We start from the raw sequence: 18915 nt of genomic DNA, 5'->3' as shown, positions 1-18915 counted from the left end.
GTTACCTCCATTGTAGAAAACCGAAGGAATTGAGGAGTTCAGCCATAGTGTTCAGAGTGAATCCGAAGTAGAAAGATAAAGTCAGCTGTATTTGGGACCTGTGTGAGCAATAAGACCTGCTTTGAGAAGCAAATGCCCTCTACATCTTCACCAAGAACTGTATTCCTATGGGTGAATTTTTTTCAGTGACCAACACAGAATATGAAATAATGAGAATTTCTGCTGAAATATGATATAAAACGATATTAAGATCAAAACACGAAAAACCACTCATTTCACAAAATAACACCACTTTTGCTTAATTTTGAGGAATCCACAAGCAGTTTTCACTAAGGCAGCGAACCCCTGAACATTTCTAATGCTGGAGCAGCTGAGTAAATGCATCTGCCATCCACTTATAACTTTCCATTGTTTTCTTATCTCCCTCCCAGCTTCTACTCTTTGTTCTTTAATTGTTCTCCTTCTGTGGATCCTGCAGAAGGAGAACTATTGTACGCAGATTGCTGAAAGAATGCTTGGAACAGCCAGACCTGCAAGGCATTATAGGGCGCTACCTGGAAGCTGCAAGGCATTTTGGGGTGCAGCGTGATGCCCAGAAAGGTGTGTCTGAGATTGTGGCCTTTTAACATTCTTAGCTAACTAGAAGCAGGCAGGGTAAAGGTTCTTTCACCCTTGACAGCAGTGGAGTCAAGTGGCAATAAGTCAAGGCAGAAGTGTGGCTTAGGGGTGGACAGACTGCATCCTTTCCAGCATGGCAGCTGGGCAGAAGTAACACAAGAGCTGCTGGTACCTGTGCTGCACAGGTGCCCAGAGAAGCACTCCTGGCCCTGGGGAACCCAAGGTGTGTGTCATGCAGCTACTGTTGCCAGCTTGCTCTGCCAGTGCAAACCTTGGTTAGGATTGTGCCCTTAGAGTGCTCAAAAGTAATAGCTTGAGGACTCAGACAAGTGATTTTTCTTCAATATATAGCAATTGGATCAATATCTCATTCCTACCTCTTCCATGAGAACACAGCTTCTTGTGCAGTCAGATCTCCACTAAGAAGGTAGTAATGTTTTCCTAGCTTTCAAAGTGTGCAGAGTTGGAACTTTAAAACCAATACAGGGTTATTGCCGCTACAAATGCATAGATATTTGCTTTTGGGCACAATCCTAACCCCTTATGTCAGTGCTTTCCAACACTGGCATAGTGGTGCCAGTGGACTGTGTGCAGCATCCTGCAGTTGGGTGTCGCTCACGGAGGCCTCCTTAAAGTAAGGGAATGTTTGTTCCCTTACCTTGCAGCTCCGTTGCCCTTATATCAGTGCTGGAAAGCACTGACATAAGGGGTTAAGATTGCAACCTTTATGTCATTTACAGTGAGCTGAACAGATAACCTCCCATGTGTTCTTACATTGTTTCTATCCCATCCTAGTCTGGGAAGTCTAGGCCAAGTTATAAAACTCAGTTTTGTTATTTGTGCAATGCGTTTCCCAATGACTCAAAACAGGGAACAAAAAGAGTGGCAAAGACCATGGCATTTGGTGTTCTGTACCATGTTATCACATAGTAAGCACTAGGTAAACGTGAAGTTGTAATAATTTTAGGAACTTAAATATGTACATTTTTTATAAACGCTTGTTGCAGGATTTTAAAAACTTTGTATTAAAAAAAACAATTTAACATGCTGTACTGATGTCTGATTTAAGAATATGAAAGATTGATCTCGTTCAGTGTTCTCATTCACAATACAGGGGTCCCCCATATCCACAGATCCTGTATCTATGGTTTTAGTTAACCGCAGATCAAGTCCATGGCCCCCCCATGTTCCCCCTCCAGAGGTGAAGGGAGCTCTGCTCGCCTTGCCTCCGGCGGGTCTTCTGAGCCCAGCAGAGACTGCATGCGTCCACTCGTGGCCTTGATGTGTTTATGCTTTTTATAAACATTATAAGGGCTGGGGAATCCCTCAGTGGCTAATACCTTTTAAAGGCATAAAAATGTCACTTCTGGATTTTTAACAAAAACTGGACTCGGAAGGCCTTCCAGAAGCAATGGGGGTGGGTGGGGGCATTCCCTGGTATCTGCAGTTTCACTTAATCATGGATACTGGGGCACACCTGTAATCAGTTTTATCATGTCTCTTGAATTTCAGGTGATCATGCAATTATAATTGCCTCATGATAAAAAGTATGGTCTCCAGTTCTGCTAACGTAACGAGAGATGTTGAGCTGTGTTGACTGAGGTCTTTGCTTACTTTGATAATAATTTTGTTATGTCCTGATAACAGAGACGTGGAAAGTCAATTTAATTTTCATCATCTGACATCACTGCCCACATTTCATGGCTCTGTTTCCAGAAAAATACAATCTTAGCCTTGAAAGGAAACTCTGCCCAGCAGGACAGAAAGCAGTTACGGTTCTCCAAAACCATCTGCTCCTTCCTGTAATACGTGCTAAACAGCAGAAAGTGCTCCTGGATCACCCAGTGAACTATAACCTCATGCTACAGCGTTGCAAAACCTGCAGTAGTGGGAACAAGTCCCACAACAGTAAACTATCAATGAGAACACATCTTCAGACAAACCAGCAGGAAATCAGATAGAGCCAAAATGCCTCCTCTTCAATTTGTTCACCCTTTGTGGGGTCATTTCAGAGAGTTTTCACTACAACATTACACATTGAGGGGGCTACTGGGTAAAAAAAAAAAAAAGCTGCCAAGAGGAGCACCTCCACTAGTGTGGAAAGATGCTGTTAAAGTTGTGAGCTGGCGGTGATTTGGGAATCGCTTCTGTTTCCCCTGCCCAATTTCAAGCTGCCAACCTTTTGTGCAAACTTTAGGTTAAGTGGTAAGAGGAAAATGTAGCAGGTGGCAGAGGCTTCCTGAACATTCTAGCCATCTGCTTGGTTCTGCCAATTCTGCTAATTCACATTTGCTTAGCAAATATTGGTGATGCTGAGTAATGATGCAACATAATATATATTTTCTGATACCTCCGTGGGATAGGAAACAAAAATGTGTTTGCTTCTAAGAGAAGTTTTCTGATCCATTGTAGAAGCCTGTCATTTATGACACATTTTCCCTGGGGTTGTGGGTTTACCGCACATAGTCTCGGAAACAGTCTTGTTCCTACCAACAGTGGGGCTGGAGTCCTAGGCTTGCAATCACTGGCATCCCTGGGGCACGACTCAGAAGGGGTGCTGCTGCAACTTCCCTCACAACCCCATGTTTTTTTACAGGCCTTTTCAAGGTCTTTTGAGGTTTAGGGAGGCCACCCACAGCCTGCACTACCTCCATTAAGCCTTTTGAGGACTCCAGAGGGCCTTCTAAGGCTTCTGAATGGCTTAAAAATGTCACTTGCGGTTTTCAGCAAATATCAGCCAGGTGGACTCATCCATATGTTTTGCCATTGATGGTGCACGCACCATTGTTTTATTCCAGCCTATGCCAAGAAACAACTACTGTTCTAGTCAGCAGAAAAACGGATAGAAGTGCAGAAAAACTGCAAACAGAAAAGTGGCAAAAGCTATATAGCATAACAGGTATTTCCCAAGTCAATGGATGAATCCTGAATATACAGTAGATGCTTCTTATTTAAAGTCTACAGAATTTAATCCTGAACATATGCAACTTCTTCTCTGTACACTATTAATTGGGTTGAGAAATAGGACTGGAATGGCTTTACAAATCTGGTTCCCTATCCTTTCCTGCCCCCTGCTGATACAGCCATTCCAAAAATGCGTGCACTGTATCCAGTGGAGGGGGTGCAGCAGACTGGGAGGCTTCAGAGGCAAAAGGGGATTTAAATCCTCTTACACCTTTAGATAAGCCTCCCAACCTGCAGTGGGTTTCCTTAGACCTGCACTTATAATTTCACTAGCACAAGACTGAGGAGAGAGGGGTTGGGGCTGCAGAGAAGGGGGACAGGATTTGGTGCATGCCATTGCTGCTATCCTTCCTGCCAGCATCCCCAGCAGTGCATTGCTGAGCCCACTGTTAGAGTACCTTTTATGATGGTGCAGCACCAGCAGAAGAGACTCTGAGACTTCAGTTGGTAAGTATAGGTTGTGTTTCAGCATCCGCGGGGGTTCAGTTCCCATCCCCAGGGATGCCAAAAATCACGTTAAATGAAATCAATTTTTCAAAAAGTTTCCTTTACCCAGCAGTTTAAAAATAGCCTAGCTTACCATTGTAATGCAGGAGAGTGGCAGTAGGCAGGCAATCAATCAATCAACAGCTTAGTTTCAGTTCACTCGAAGTGACCCCTTCCTCTGCCCCCCCCAGCATGGGAAAGGATGCAAAGCAGAGGTGATAATCACTTCCTTTGAGAAACACTTTCATGCATTCTTTCATGTGCTTCAGGGGGAAGGGAGGGGGTCACTTTTCTTGGCTCTAGGGCAGGGGTCTCCAACAGAGGGCCACATCAAATACCTGGCACTGTGTAGAGGGCCAGAAAAAAATTTAAATATAAAATTTATATACATAAATTAGAGATGGAACTTAGATGAATGAATGAATGGGCTCATTCATTCAACCTCTCTGGCCTTCAGAACACCCTCTAGATGCAACCAGAGCACATCTCCAATCATGTTTGGCCAAGCGGGCCAGAGGCTTTTAGGGACAAGAGGCTGGCCACAGGCTGGACAGAGGCTGCAGGCCGCATCTGGCCCCCGGGCCAGGGTTTAGAGACCCCTGCTCTAGGGGAAAGAGGAGTCTTGCCTTGAACTGAAACTTAGCTGTTCTAACCCCTGGAGAGAATTTGATTGATTACCTTCCTGCCTGCCTGTTGCTGCACCCCTTCATTACAGTGGTAAGCAAGGCTGAGTAAAGGAAAGTTTTTCCTTTAATTTAAAGGGCCCTTCTCATTGTGTTGAGATAAAACTGAGGGTGAAATATCCATGAATAATTAGGTTATCCCTGTATAGGGTTGGGCCATCAATAATCAAAACTGATCTTTTCAGAATATGGCCTAAGCACCTGTAAGAGATTTTAAAACCAGAGATTACACAAGGTATATGAACAGCAGATATGTCCAGCTACTTGAAAGCTGTTCAGATTTACCAAGACTAAGATCCAGTTGTCTTTAGTTAATGAAAACGATGTACCTTTCAGGTATGTTTGAAATTGTAATTATGTAAACTCATAATTTTCTGACTCTTTGGGATGTTAGGGAAGATACACATATTTATTGATAGCAAAGTTCAATTTTCTTGCAAAAGAAATAGTAACTGTGCATAGATATTTAGATCTCTCCACATTGGACATGCTAACTGTAGACCAGCTGTATGAATCCCTTGCAACAGCTGGGTAAAGTTTGCCCATTACTTGTGCAATAAAACCACAATTTGGAGAACAAATGCTTCCTATCAAAACATACGAATACCAAAAAGGAGAAATTCCTTCAAGACAGAAATATGCTAACAAAATAATGCACAATTAAGTTAGCACACATTGCAGGCATTGTTCACTACAAGGTAAGAACAAACCTAGAGTAAAAATATATCCAAACATATTTTAGTTTACCAAAAATTGTTTTTCAGTTAAAGTTGAGACACGGTCCACTTTTTTAAATTAAATCTAAACTCTTACAGGAAATTGGCTTAGACTTTGCTTTTCAAAATTCTTAATGTGACCTCTGTTACTGGTTTGGGGGGGTAGAATTTAATAAATGCTGCTTTTATTTCTGACGCAGTATTCTGAGCTGTGATGATTTTATAACTTTGGGTATTTGGTCTTTTGAGGTTAGCAGGCCACCCATAGCTTGTTTTTTCTTCTCATTTTAAAAGCTTGGAAAAAAATTAACTAATTTAACAAACATTCCAGCAGGGTTGGTTGGAGGGAGGGAGTGTATTGTTTGGTGGGATTAGAGTTTGTCATTCTAAAAGGCCTTTCTTCAGTCCTCAGTGTTCATGATGGTTGGATTAAAGCACAAGCCTTGCTATGTAATTGGCCTCTGCCAAAAAATGTGAAGCAATGTATTAGTTAAATGAGTGGTTTAGATCAGGTCAACTTTTTAAATGAGCAGATTGGTTATATACAGCATTCCTAGACAAGAGATGGAGGAACTGGTAGTCCTCTGAATTTGAGCATTGTGTTGATTGTCTGCAAAAGCTACAAGGGAAACAGCAGAAATTGGAATACTCCTTATCTGATTCATGCCAGACATTCTCACTTTCTCTCTCTCTCTCTCTCTCTCTCTCTCTCGTACACCACATTACCCTTTAATTGGGACTGTACAGTCACAGAGACTGGAAGGGGAAAGAGGATGGTTAAGTGCTTTAGTAAAATCACTGAAAGGGAAGACAAAAATGTGAAATGCTTAATGGTGTGTGTCCCACTTGTCTTTCTCCAGACCAGCCAAATACAATTAATGACAAGCAGGCTTTAGAGTCCTCTTTTAAATGCATCAGAAGGAGAAGAAAAAATAAAAAACCTGCTGCCAAGGAATAATTTGTAGAAATGAATAGAGCTATTCAGTGGCTGGAGTGCTTTGCTAATTGTCTTTGAAGGCATAAAAGGAAACCGCAAGTTGCCTTTTTGTGGCAAGAAAAAAATAAAATTCACATGTCAGCTGATGTTTTGCTGATAGAATTGATCCACTATTAATTAGAAACTTTGCTCTGCCAGATCCAGAACCCTGCATTGGGCCTTCCGGACCGACAAGAGGCCGCTCAACTCTGCACCAGCTAAACAGGCATTGCAGGGCTTGGACCTTCCCTGAGGAGCTGGCGGCGGCTGCCCAAAGCCCCTAGGATGCAGTGGTCACTATTTTCGTGCCGCTGCTCCTCTGGGCACCAGGCAGCTCAGGATTGGGCTGTAAGTCAGGCCTGACCCAAGCCCCCTGGCACCAGAAATCAAGGTCTGTTGCTGCCCCCTACAACACCTGCCCTTGCCAGCTTCTGTATTGCTTTTCTTACCACTGCCACCACTTCTTCCTCCTCCTCCTCTCCTTCCTCTTGTTGCCATTGCCCTTTGCCTTACTGCACTCTGCCATTTGAAGAGAGAGGAAACTGGCAACCTAAAGTAATTTCTCTCTTGACTTCTTCCCTGCCTTCTTTGCCTTTTCAAATGGCAGGAAGGAGATGGTCAACAGCAGCTCTTTTTTCACCATGCCATCTGTGCATCCAGGCTGTCCTCCCCTCCACTGTGACAGCAGGGACACATGGCCTCACCAGGGCTCATTAGAGGACCATCTCTGAGTGAAGTACTGAACCAGTTTGCCTTTCTACAATGGCTTGCCTTTATTGTCTCTGTCCCTTTCCTTGCTATAAAGGGAAGGTGTGGGTAAGACAGGCTCTAGGAATAATTGTGCATGCAGATGGAATGTGTAGAAATGTGTGGTGTAGAATGTGTGGAGGTTGTTGCAGCTAGATAGATGGGATGAGGATGAATTCTGCACCTAATGCTTAATGTTTACTCCACGCGTCACATGGTTACTTGAATGGATCCTTTTTACACCCTAATAGGAAAGTGCAGGTTGTCAGATTGTCTATCAATTTAGTTCGGTAGATCTATGGCAAGTATGCTTTGTTTTGATTCATTTTTAAATGTATCCTCTTCAGTTTGGTTAATATTCAGCATAGTCAACCAATTTTTTTTCTCCAAAATTTGAAGCTTCTGCATAGAACTCCTATTCAAGTATGGATCCATGTGCATTCCAAACATCCATTCCTGGATGTTGTTAAAAACCAACATCAAGCACTTTTACTGTTGGGAAATGCTTTCCTAGTACACAAACCACAATACAAAATTGTTTAAGAAAATGCCACCCCCCCTATTGCTGTGTGGATGGAGACTGTACAAGTACCAGACTGATTATCCTCAGATCTGGAATCCATAGTTTTATCTAACCACAAGTTCCGAACCCACGAGTTCAGCTAGACCTGGTACCTCCAAATGGAGAACCTTCTGAGGGCCAGGGAAGCCGTGTGTGGCTTCCCCAATCAGAAAGCCTTCTAAGGCTTCTGGAAAGCCGAAAATAGCAACTTCTAGTTTTCAGCCTTCTGGAGGCCTTAGAAGGCTTTCTGAGGGTTATGGAGGCTTCCCCAGCCAGCAGAAGGCCCTCTGGACATGACCAGAGTGCAGCGTTGGTTGCATTTGGAGGATGACAGTGTGCCTGACCCACATATTTCATTATCTGCTGGAACCCCCGCAGATACCGAGCCACAACTGTATCACAGGCCACCCTTGGAAGGTGCCTATGACATAATTGTAATTGTACAGTCTCACCTTCCCTACAGTGCAATTTTGGAATTTCTATCCACTCACTGTATCACCAAACCTTGTTTATTTTATTCTAGATGGTTTTTCTTTCAGAATGTGTGCCCTTTTCCTTTTGGTTTTAAAAGTAAACAACAAAAGCTCAACTATTTCCCCTATAGCAAGGCTATTCAACCCTTGTAATTGTTGTGAGACAGGATATAGTGTCACTGATGTTAAGGCAACAAGCAAACAGATTCAGGAGCATTTGTGGGGTTTGCATTGTTCCCACTCCCCCAAGTTGGAATCGGAGTGGCACAATATTATTTGCCTTTGAACATAAGACTTGGATGCAATCAGAGCAAGTCTCAGAAAGGGAATTTAACACTGCAAAAAGAAAGTAACCAGATGTTATATCGTTGTAAGGCAGTTGTTCTCAGACCTTTAGCACCAGGACCCACTTTTAAAAATGAGAATCTGTCTGGACCCACCAGAAGTGCTGTCATGACCAGAAGTGACATCATCAAGCAGGAAAATTTTTAACAATCCTAGGCTGCAATCCTACCCACACTTACCCAGGAGTAAGTCCCATTTACTATCATTGTTAAAAGAATATATATAGTAGCCTATAAAAAGTACAGGTGTCTGCAGCCTTCCACTTAACAACAGACCATATATACAATGGTGGTCAAAGCACAACGAAGAGGCTCTTAATGAGGCAATTTGATCTCCCATATCCTGCAGCAGAGTGTCTGTTTACACAACAAAGAGGCTCGTAATGCAAAGAAGAGGCAATCTATCTCCAGTACCCTGTACAGCCAGTGAGTGTCTGGCAGGGAGTATCTGTTTACACCACATAGGCACTAGATTGGGCTGAATGTTTGCTTAACAACCTAATCACAGAACAACATGGTTTGGAGAACATATCCCCGTTGTTAAGTGGCGTACACCTGTACAGATCTGTAACATTTCCCCAAATGCAGTCACATACCATGGTAGCATCAAGTCTAATATATTAAAAATAAAATATTGAAATGAGTGGGGACCCACCTGAAATTTGCTCCGGACCCACCTAGTCGGTTCCAACCCACAGTTTGAGAAACACTGTTATAAGGTATTGTTGAGGCTTATTCATTTATGGTGAGGTGACGAAGTGATAATTTATATATGCTGTTGGAGCAAAGGGGCTTATAAACGTTTGGGAGATGGGCAGTAATGAATTTCCTTTTGAGTGCTGGTTAAACCATAGCTTTTTAATTTCATTTTCCAAGGAAACATGTATTTTGATGGGTTTACATACTGCAGAAATTGATCTGTAATCTTATGCATATCTACTCCGACGTCTCACTGAATTCATGAGGCTTCCTCCCAGAAGTACGTTCTTGATTGCAGTCTCAATCAACTTCGTTCGTATTAGTGAATTAAATCTATGGCAATGCCAGTTCCTTGGTATCTGTTTCACCATGCTTAGCATTTTTTTTCTTTTATTTATTTATTTATTTATAATTAACACACACATAGTTCTGGCTCCTAGTCATGCTTAAATAAAAGGGTTTCTGTTTGGGGGGAAAATTGTCAAATGCCCATATTCTGACAAAAATGCGAAGCATGTGTTAATTAAAAACCATGCTTAGCCTTTTTGTCAGAATATGGGTATTTGACAATTTCCCCCCCCCCAAACAGAAACCTTTTTATTTAAGCATGACTAGGAGCCAGAACTAGATGCCACAAGAGCCACATATCAACTGCTGAACAGTGCAAGTTTGCCCACTCCACTCCACTCCATTGTCTGTTGCTTGTAGGCTGGGAAAACTAGCAGTACCGTGACCTCATGTCACACATTGTGTAGTACAAAACATTTTGGAGATGGGTGGAGGAAATGCAAGCCTGCTGCTTTGCCTGCAGTCAACTGTTCCCATAATGTTTACTTCTGGTCTAGTTGGACTTTTTTAACCAGCTCTATGGTCATAGATTTGTTTCTGTTCTTGGAAGGAAGCCTTGTTTGTGGTCAGCCAGTCCTTTAAGAAGACATTTGCTCACAACCCCCTAAAAATACCTGTGATGAGGGGCATGCAAAGTATCACACAAATGGTTCTGGTTGAGCTTTGTGAAATAGTTCATGGGAATGCTTTGTTGCAAATAAACAGGGGCAAAGGAATAGATCCTATCATAAAATCATATTTAATAAAATCCTGTGTTTTTCAGTCCTGCCATATCCCCTCAGTTATATTCTTTATGAAAATGCAACTGACCTACATACACTTTTGATAGTTTATATAACCGTGCAATTCTGTACATGTTTACTCAGAAGTAAGTCCCACTCAGTGGCGTCACCAGGGTTCGCGTCACCCGGTGCGGGAGGCCAGCATGTCACCCCCATGTAATGGGGGGCAACGCCCCAGGTGGTGGGCGTGGTGATCTACCATTTCCCCGCCCCCACTGGGTTTTTTGGCTGTACCTTTTGATAGAATAAAGATATTTCAACGCAGTTTGTTTCATCGCATTCTGCATGAAATTACACATTGATTGATATATAACATGATGGTATTATTTTTGCAAACTGATTTTGGTCACTAGTGGTCTCACCTCCCCCCAGGGTGTCAACTTACTAACACCTTATTGGAGCAGTTCTGAAAACCTTTAGCACCGGGGACCCACTTTTTAGAATGACAATCTGTCCAGGACCCATCATAAAGCAAATTAAAATAATTATAAATAAATTAAAGTAAAATAAATAAATAAGGGAAAGACAGCCCTGTTCGGCCAAGTGAATTTTCTCTGTAGCCTGCCTGCAATAACACCCCCCCCCCAAAAAAAAAGAATTAGTAAGATTTTCACCTCTACCCAGTTCAATTTAAGTTCTTATATTTCAAGCATATCACTATCAGGACCTACCTGGCTTTACAAGCCAGAGAGCCCAATCCTATGCCTGTCTACTCAGAAGTAAGTCCCATTATAGTCAGTGGGGCTTACTCCCAGGAAAGTGTGGATAGGATTGCAGCCTAAAACAAAAAGATTCACCTTATCCTGTCAAGCCTCTGTTTCATTCTTTTGGGGGGGGGGGCTGCCTTCTAGAGCATTTTTGAGCTCCATTTGCATTAAATCAGGACCATTCTGGTGGCCTTACATTTCCCTTTGCCTGAACTGCCCAGGAGCCAAGGCACGTTTGCTTACTTGAGAGTAAACGCGACCATGTGGCTTAGTTTCGCTTTCCATAGAGCTTAATACATTCGCTAGCTTGGAGGGAGGGACCTCCTTCTCGGGTGTTTTTTGGGGGCTACATTCATTGGATCAGGACCATCTTGGTGTTGTTGGATTCCTCTTAGCCTGTCCTTTCAGACAGACTAAGGCACATTCACCTACTCCCGAGTAAACGCATGATACGGCTCGGTTTCACTTTCCATTGGGCTCCATGCATTTTTTCCCCCAGTTTTTTGCCAATAACTTTTGATAGCAAGGAGATATATCATTACTGTTTTTTGCATTGCATTCTGCTGGAAATTCTGCATCCAACGGTATATAACATGATGGGGTTACACCTAACCACCGTGATTTTAGCGCATCACCCTCCCAGTGTGCATCACCCCCCTTGCACATCACCTGGTGTGGCCCGCACCACCCTATCGATGCCACTGGTCCCACTATATAAGTGTGCATAGGCTTGCAACCTCACCAGTTTCCAAAAAAAAAGAGCAATCAACCTCACCAATCTTAAAGAAATGTGGAAGCAAAGGCCAGGACCCCGAGAGGACTGTGTACATGAGGGTTTGGGGAAGGGGACACAGAGAGGAGGGACGGTTGCTAGTTTTCCCTTTTGGTGGTGGCTCTTCATGCCTGGTCAGGTACTGCTCCAGAAGGTGCTCTGACTACAGGAGGGGGAACGACTGCCCCTGGAATTAAGAGGCAAAAAATCCTTCGTATGTTTATAGAAGACTGTGGCCCTTTCAATCCTCACCATACAACAAATGTTGCAGCCATTAGTGCCACATAACATCAAGCTTTAAAAGTGAGTGTGGCTGTATATCCCAATATGTGTAGTTTTTAACCCTTGTGGTTGAAAGGATGTGATGATACAAAAGCTTAATTTGTTTTGTAAGTACAAGTATATTGTGGACCCACTGAAATTTTTCACATGTAAAGATCTTTAATTATTTTATTATCAAAGTTGCAGAATAGCTTAAATGCATCATGTTCACCAGATTATACTTTGCCATCAGCCTCATGAAAATGTTGAGCAAGTGATATTGCTCATGAAATAAAAATATGCAGACCTGACGTGGTCTCCCACTTACAGTAGAGAATATACCAAATGTAGCCTCTAGTGCTGAACAACTTGTACCTCGAATGAAGGTATTTTAGCCCATACTGTGGTCTGATTCTCTGTAATGAAAAGCTGTATGTTTTGAGCTCCTTGTTTCTATTAGATGCTAAGAAAATCTGTCTAAAGATAAATCTCCCAAGGGCAATGAGACCTTCCCAGTACTGTGAACTTTTACAGATGTGATGAAGCTTATATATTTCCATTTCTGAAAACTGGAAGTAGGTGTGGAATCTAGTACTGCCTCGTTTAAATATATAGCTGCCATCTTAAAAATTATATTGATATTTTAAAAGTTAAAATAGTGCATTTCCAGGCATGGAAAATTAATTTTGAGTTGTAGCATAGTGCTGTATGTCCTACACTGTTGTGAGAGCATATAAGAAGTGCTGTACTGGATCAGACAACTGGCTTGCCACTAAGTTCCAGGTAGCTACAAGCAGAGCATAAAGGCCCTCCCTTGTTTCTTGGAAAGCATCAGTGGCTAAAAGTGCAACCTTCTTTCCATTACATATCTGACTGATGGATGTTTGCAATTAAAAATGCATATACTGTAATGATCATGCCCTGCTTAGAACCCTTGCTGAGTATCTGGCTGGCAACTGATACTAGAATCAAAATAAGTGGAATAAATCTGTCTCATGCATGTTATAACAAAAAGCCACATTACCTTAATTCTTGCAGCTCTAGGGAGCAATGGGATATCTGATGTGGAGCCAAGGAGCTTGTCTTTCTTAGAGCTTGATTCACCACCTATTTAAATCTATTAAAGAAACCTCCCATTGACTTTGTATCTGGTCCTAAATTGTGGCGGTTCTGTTTTCAATAGTATGAAGACCATTTAAGAAACCCTTTAGGGCATTATATTTATAGGGTTTATTGTTTTGGTAAGTTGGCAAGCAACCACTTACCAGGAACTAAAGGCCATTAATTTTCTAGCTAATCACTTCAGAAAGAATGTGGCAGTAAAAAAGGACACAATGGGGAACCCTAATAAGAGCTACTGTGTGTGGAGAAGAGAATTTGCTTCCTTGTTTGTAAGCCATTTGTCTTTGTGATATATCATCTGTTTTACTGCAGTGGTGTTCTGCAGGTCAGTGGCAGATTTATGCTTCTGTGTCAAAAGGGCAACCAACCTGTGTGAATTTTGAATTTAAAAACCACACGCAAAAGTATCAAGGCATCAAAATTTTTCTCCTACAGCTACAACACAGGTGAATACAGGCGTCTGCCACTTAACTACGGTTCACTTAATGACAGACCGCATATGTGATGTTCTTAATGAGGTAGTTGCATCTCACATAGCCTGCAGCAGAGTGTCTTTACACAACAGAGAGGCTCTTAATGCAAAGAAGAGACAATCTATCTCCAGTAGCCTGTAAGCCAGCTAGTGTCTGGCAGGGAGTGTCTGTTTACACAACAAAGGCAATAGATTGGACTGAATGTTTACTTATTGACCTAATCGCATAACAACGGGAATTGGACAACATATCCCTGTCAGTAAGTGGTGCATACCTGTCATCAAATAAAGGGCAGGTCTGCTGTAGAAATAAAAATGTTTCATATAGCTCTTTCATAGATCCTAAATCCTTAAGAGAGAGCTCAGCACCTTACAGAACTACCAATAAACTGGTGCACAATTCACTTTAACATTGATGTTGTGTAGACATGTCCTTAATTTGCACTTTTCTCAAGCATTCTACAGTACACGGATATCACAGGAACCAAAAATCCAAACAACCATACCACAACCATACCACAACTACACTACACTAATAGCTATGCTTCCCACCGCTGATGGACTCCAAAATGGCTAACTCTGCATCCGGGGGGGGGGGAGTAGTGGAATTATCCTGTGGGTAAGGGACCATTTGTTCCCTTACCTGGAGCTAAGCATCCATAGCACGGGGAGGTCTACCGACCTGCACTAGTAAATTTGCTGACTCAGGTCCTTGTGGACCTATACCGTGGGATCGGGTTCAGGAAGGAGGTTAGGATGCAGCCACTGCTGCTGAACCCGCCTTCTTCCCAGACACGGTCTGCCCTCCCCTACCCCCCATTCCACTGTCCCCAGTGCTTGCCTTGGCAGATCTAAGAACACTGGATCAGGCCATAGGCCCATCTAGTCCAGCTTCCTGTATCTCACGGCGGCCCACCAAATGCCCCAGGAAGCACACCAGATAACAAGATCTGTTATCTGTTAACAGATCTGGAGCACCGTTCCAGCAAGCATGAGAAGGCTCCAGCCTTCCCCCTGGCATTCCTGCATAGTGCTATTCTGAGCGCTGCTGAAGCGTCTTTTACACCTTCTTGTCAGTGGAACACACGTTCCGCTGTTAACTGCCTCAAATAGAACTGGGCCAAAACTAAAGCTGCAGTGTTTAATTGGCGAGATTGGTTGATCAAAAATCATTCATCAACCAAACTAATACTCCTGATTAACAAAGAAGATTTTAAACAGAAATATTCTAAAAGTAATTTGTAGAGGGATGAGATTGTGAAGGACTCTGTGCCTTCCCTACCAACTAGCAAGACATCTAAATACAAAATCTAAATACTGTTAATAATGATATATGATTATCATTTTAAGTAAACAATGGCCCAATCATATTTGTGGGACGCACTGGTGAACTGTGAGTCTGCCTTAGAATCCCATGGTTCACCATCGCAGCCGCTGCTCTGATGGCCACAAGGCCATGCACAGGCACCAGAGCTATGCAGTCCAGCTGTTGGCATGTTCATGGTGATGATAGGGACAGATCTTGGCAGCACCTGCCAAATCTGGAGCTCTCACCCCAGGCCTGACATCTATGCCAACATCTATGTCCTAACATCTATGCCAACAAAACAGCTGGTGTAGATCTGAGTAGGCCCAAAGAGCACCAGGAAGTGGTGGACGAGGTAAGTAAACATTTTCTTTATTTACCTCTCCCACCTAGCATAGTCCCCAGCTGGCCCACAGGAAGCAATGGATGGTGCATCACTGTCCCTGCACCATGCAGACCGGTCCTGGTTAGATTTGGGCAGTGTTTCTTCCATGTTCAGAGACTGATTCTCAAAACATTCAATTGCCATTTAAATCTGTGAGCCTTGCGAGCATCCAGCACTCAGAAAATCAAGCCAGTTAAGTAAAGCACCACTCTGTTAGGACTGGGGCCTGAATGTTGTTGCTTGACTATGGAGGGAACCAAGAGAGTAATCGCTCAATTGTCTTAGACTGTGAACTTTCCTAGGATCCCTCTTTCTCCTCTGTGCTTGCTTTTCCTTTGGCAGCCAGTGACTGGCTCCTGGTTCCAAACTGAAACCAGAGTAACCTGTGGCTGAGGAAACTCTGTGCCACCAGAGGATGCCTTTTCTTAGGGAATTCTGTGAAACAACCATGAATCTTTCAGTTCTATTCAAATAAAAGACATAGGAATCAAGCTTTAATTAACATCTCTGCGGCAAATTTCTTGGATATCTTTGGGCAATTCATACATACTCAGTGTTTATATTGTAATGAATAAAACAGGAATATGAAGAATGTCCTTGACCTCTGCTTAGCTACCTGATTCTAAATGATATTGAGGCATTGTGTGTTGATTTATTTATATAGTTTCACCTACGTACATGCCACTTTATACAGAATGAAAGGACAAGTTCCTACCCCAACCCTTATCACTCTCAACATATAGGATAGTGGAATGGAGGAAAGGAAAAATATGTGATTATTTCAATTATTTATACAAACTTAGTTACAGTACAGCTGGGGCCTCTGTATCCGCAGATTCCACATCCATGGATGTGGTTCAGAGCAGTCCCCTGGACCACATTGGGCCAGACTTGTCCCAACCTGAGCCCTCCAGAGGCGAATCCAGAGTGGTGCTCCGTTTGCTTCTGGAGCACTTAAAGGGGCAAAAACTGCAGATTTGATTATCTGTGGTTTTAGTTATCCACGGGGGATCCAAGAATGGATCCAAGGATACCAAGGAGGCCCCACCTGTACATAGGGTGGGCAAAGGAAAGGAGGCACCATGCAGGAATTTTAGGGGCAATTTCAGGCATAAGGGACAGCAAGGAAGCAAGAATGGAGACTTTTGAACAGGCAAGAGTCCTTTGGACAAAGGTCTCTTGCAAGGTCATGAGCAGGAATGTCTGATATGAGGTCAAAAGGGAGGGAGGGACAAGACCACTGAGAGCTCTGAAGATAAGGACAAGGAGCTTGTGTTGGGTTTGGGAGTTGATGGGGAATCATTTAAGTGATTTTAGGAGGGAGAGACATGGTTGGAGACAGAATAGGCAGAATGCTAACCAGTTTTATTTTACCATTATCTGAGACATGCATGCATTATTTTGTTCAGCTTTGTTCTGTAACAATTGTCAGATATTAATTGGTTTACATCAAACTGTGGTTTTGCTACTTTGTAAATAGCACCTTTGTGAAGACAAATTTCAGCACCATTATGGTGGTCCAGTGAAGCCTTGCAAGCCACTGGGCAGGGGTTATTGTTCATATCAAATATCTTGGAAGATTTGCTATCACCAGGAAGGCCAGTTTGCAAGGATAAAGCTGGGGGCCCTTTTTCACCACTCTTGCCATTTAGGGTGCACCCTAAGGCTTGGGTTCCTTAAGCACAGAAACCAGTGCATTGAGGAGTGATCCATGGAGCCAGCTGACCAGTGGAATCCCAACTCATTAGCCCCCACATATACCCTGGGTAGTGGAAGCCCTGAGTGACCATGAGGGATGAGGGGAGATTGCTCTTTGCTAGTTAGAGTGGGTAAGTAACCTTTATCCCAAGTTAGAGGGATGGTGGCGTGGGGGCAAGCCTTCCCTGTAGTGGCACCACAACTATGGAATTCCCTACAAGCAGAACTAAGAACTTCCCATTCTTCATGATCTTTCAGCAAGGGCTCCAAACCTTTTTGTTCCATCTTGAGTTTGGGTGATGTGTCGTTGTCTGTCCCCTGTGTCTCTATAGCAGTGCTTTGAGTATAAATAGTACCCTTCCTCCAATTTGTTGTTGCCCTTATGATTTTATCTATTGTTTTATCTATTGTATATTTTTAGTTCTTGAATTTGCTACAGCATAGAAAAGGCGGAAAATTAATTAATTAATTAAAAATGACAAGAATTTATTACTAAAAGTAAAAATAAAATGAAGAAAAGATAATGGAAAAGACAGGAAGAGCATGCACTTGTAATTTGATTTAAAAAACCAAAACAGGTATTTGCGTTAGAGAAAAACTGAAGACAATATCTAGTGCACCTTATTAGAAATAAGTCTGCCTTGGAAGGTATTTGCTTAGTTGCAATTTCTCCATTTGTCTCCAGGCCAGAATGGAAAGGTACCTGCTATTATTTTTTCTCCTGATCCTTTGTTTTCCCCTGGCCAGATGCAGACCCCAATCAATATCCTAATCAAATCTTTTCCTCTGCATATACGGAGATCACAGTGTCAGAGATGAGCTGACTCCCCCTGCCCAGTGCCATTTTACACAAACTATGAGGTTTTTTCTTTGGGTGAAGGGGGTCCCCATTCACTGCAATAATAATGAAATTTTGCTTTGCATTTAGGTTAACATGTTTGTGGAAGGATTCCATGATGCAATTATCCTTTATGTTCTGGCTTTGCGGGAAGTTTTGAAGAATGGCTTCACGAAGAAAGATGGAGACAAGATTGTCCATCAGACATGGAATCGGACCTATGAAGGTAGGAATCTTCTTCATTTGGCTTTATTATAGCTCCATCTTGGCAAAAGCTGAAACTTTTGGAAGCATAATTGAGGGAATGGTTCCAAGATTATATTGGTCCTGTTGATAATGAAAATATCATACCTCTTTCTGGTTGGTGTCCTGCTGTGTGATAAAAATAGCCATATCTCTCCCTAGAAGAAAATCCCTCCTTTTATTGTACCATAAAGCACAAGAAGGAAGATTAAAGAAAACCTATTACCATTGTGGCCACTTGATAGGAGAAATACACACATACTACCTTTAACTATTGGTTTATAATTATTTGTTCACAAAAAAAGAGCTAACTTGCAAGAAGGACGTAAGAAGCTCCTGCTTTCCCCAAATGCAGTAAGAGCTTTTTATCACCTATTTTACTCCTTAACCTACCTCCTCTTGCCTCTTGTGGTTTGTTGTCTTTGGAAAGTTCCCTTCTGCCTCTGGCTATCTGCACAGATAAAAGGGCAGCATACACAGAAAAATGGAAGACTGTGACATATTAAGTTTAAACAGGGCCTGTAGATAACATGTACACACATGGCATCTTAAAACACTATAAAACTCTGTAAAACTCATCACAGTTGGTAATTTTCTGAACAAAGAGAGTCCTTAATTATAATAGCTGAGCAGCTGTCATTAAGGATTCTTGGCTCCTTCCATGTTTTTGAAGAGAAGGCAACCATTTGCAGTCTTTTTCATGTGCATATATT

General features: G+C 42.5%; 1 protein-coding gene across 2 annotated transcripts in view; it reads left to right on the top strand.

Moving 5' to 3' along the window:
* NPR3 (natriuretic peptide receptor 3) overlaps nucleotides 1–18915 on the top strand; it is a 57356-nt gene that overhangs the window by 18207 nt on the left and 20234 nt on the right. For both annotated transcript variants that reach the window (XM_066616889.1, XM_066616890.1), the window contains exon 4: nucleotides 18050–18185. In XM_066616889.1, the coding sequence (XP_066472986.1) occupies nucleotides 18050–18185 (136 nt within the window). The remainder of the gene's footprint in view (nucleotides 1–18049; nucleotides 18186–18915) is intronic.

This window comes from Tiliqua scincoides, chromosome 2 (genome assembly GCF_035046505.1).
Source record: "Tiliqua scincoides isolate rTilSci1 chromosome 2, rTilSci1.hap2, whole genome shotgun sequence".
NCBI lineage: Eukaryota > Metazoa > Chordata > Lepidosauria > Squamata > Scincidae > Tiliqua > Tiliqua scincoides.
The sequence above is the reverse complement of the archived record's forward strand: the minus strand, read 5'-3'. Positions and strand labels throughout refer to the sequence as shown.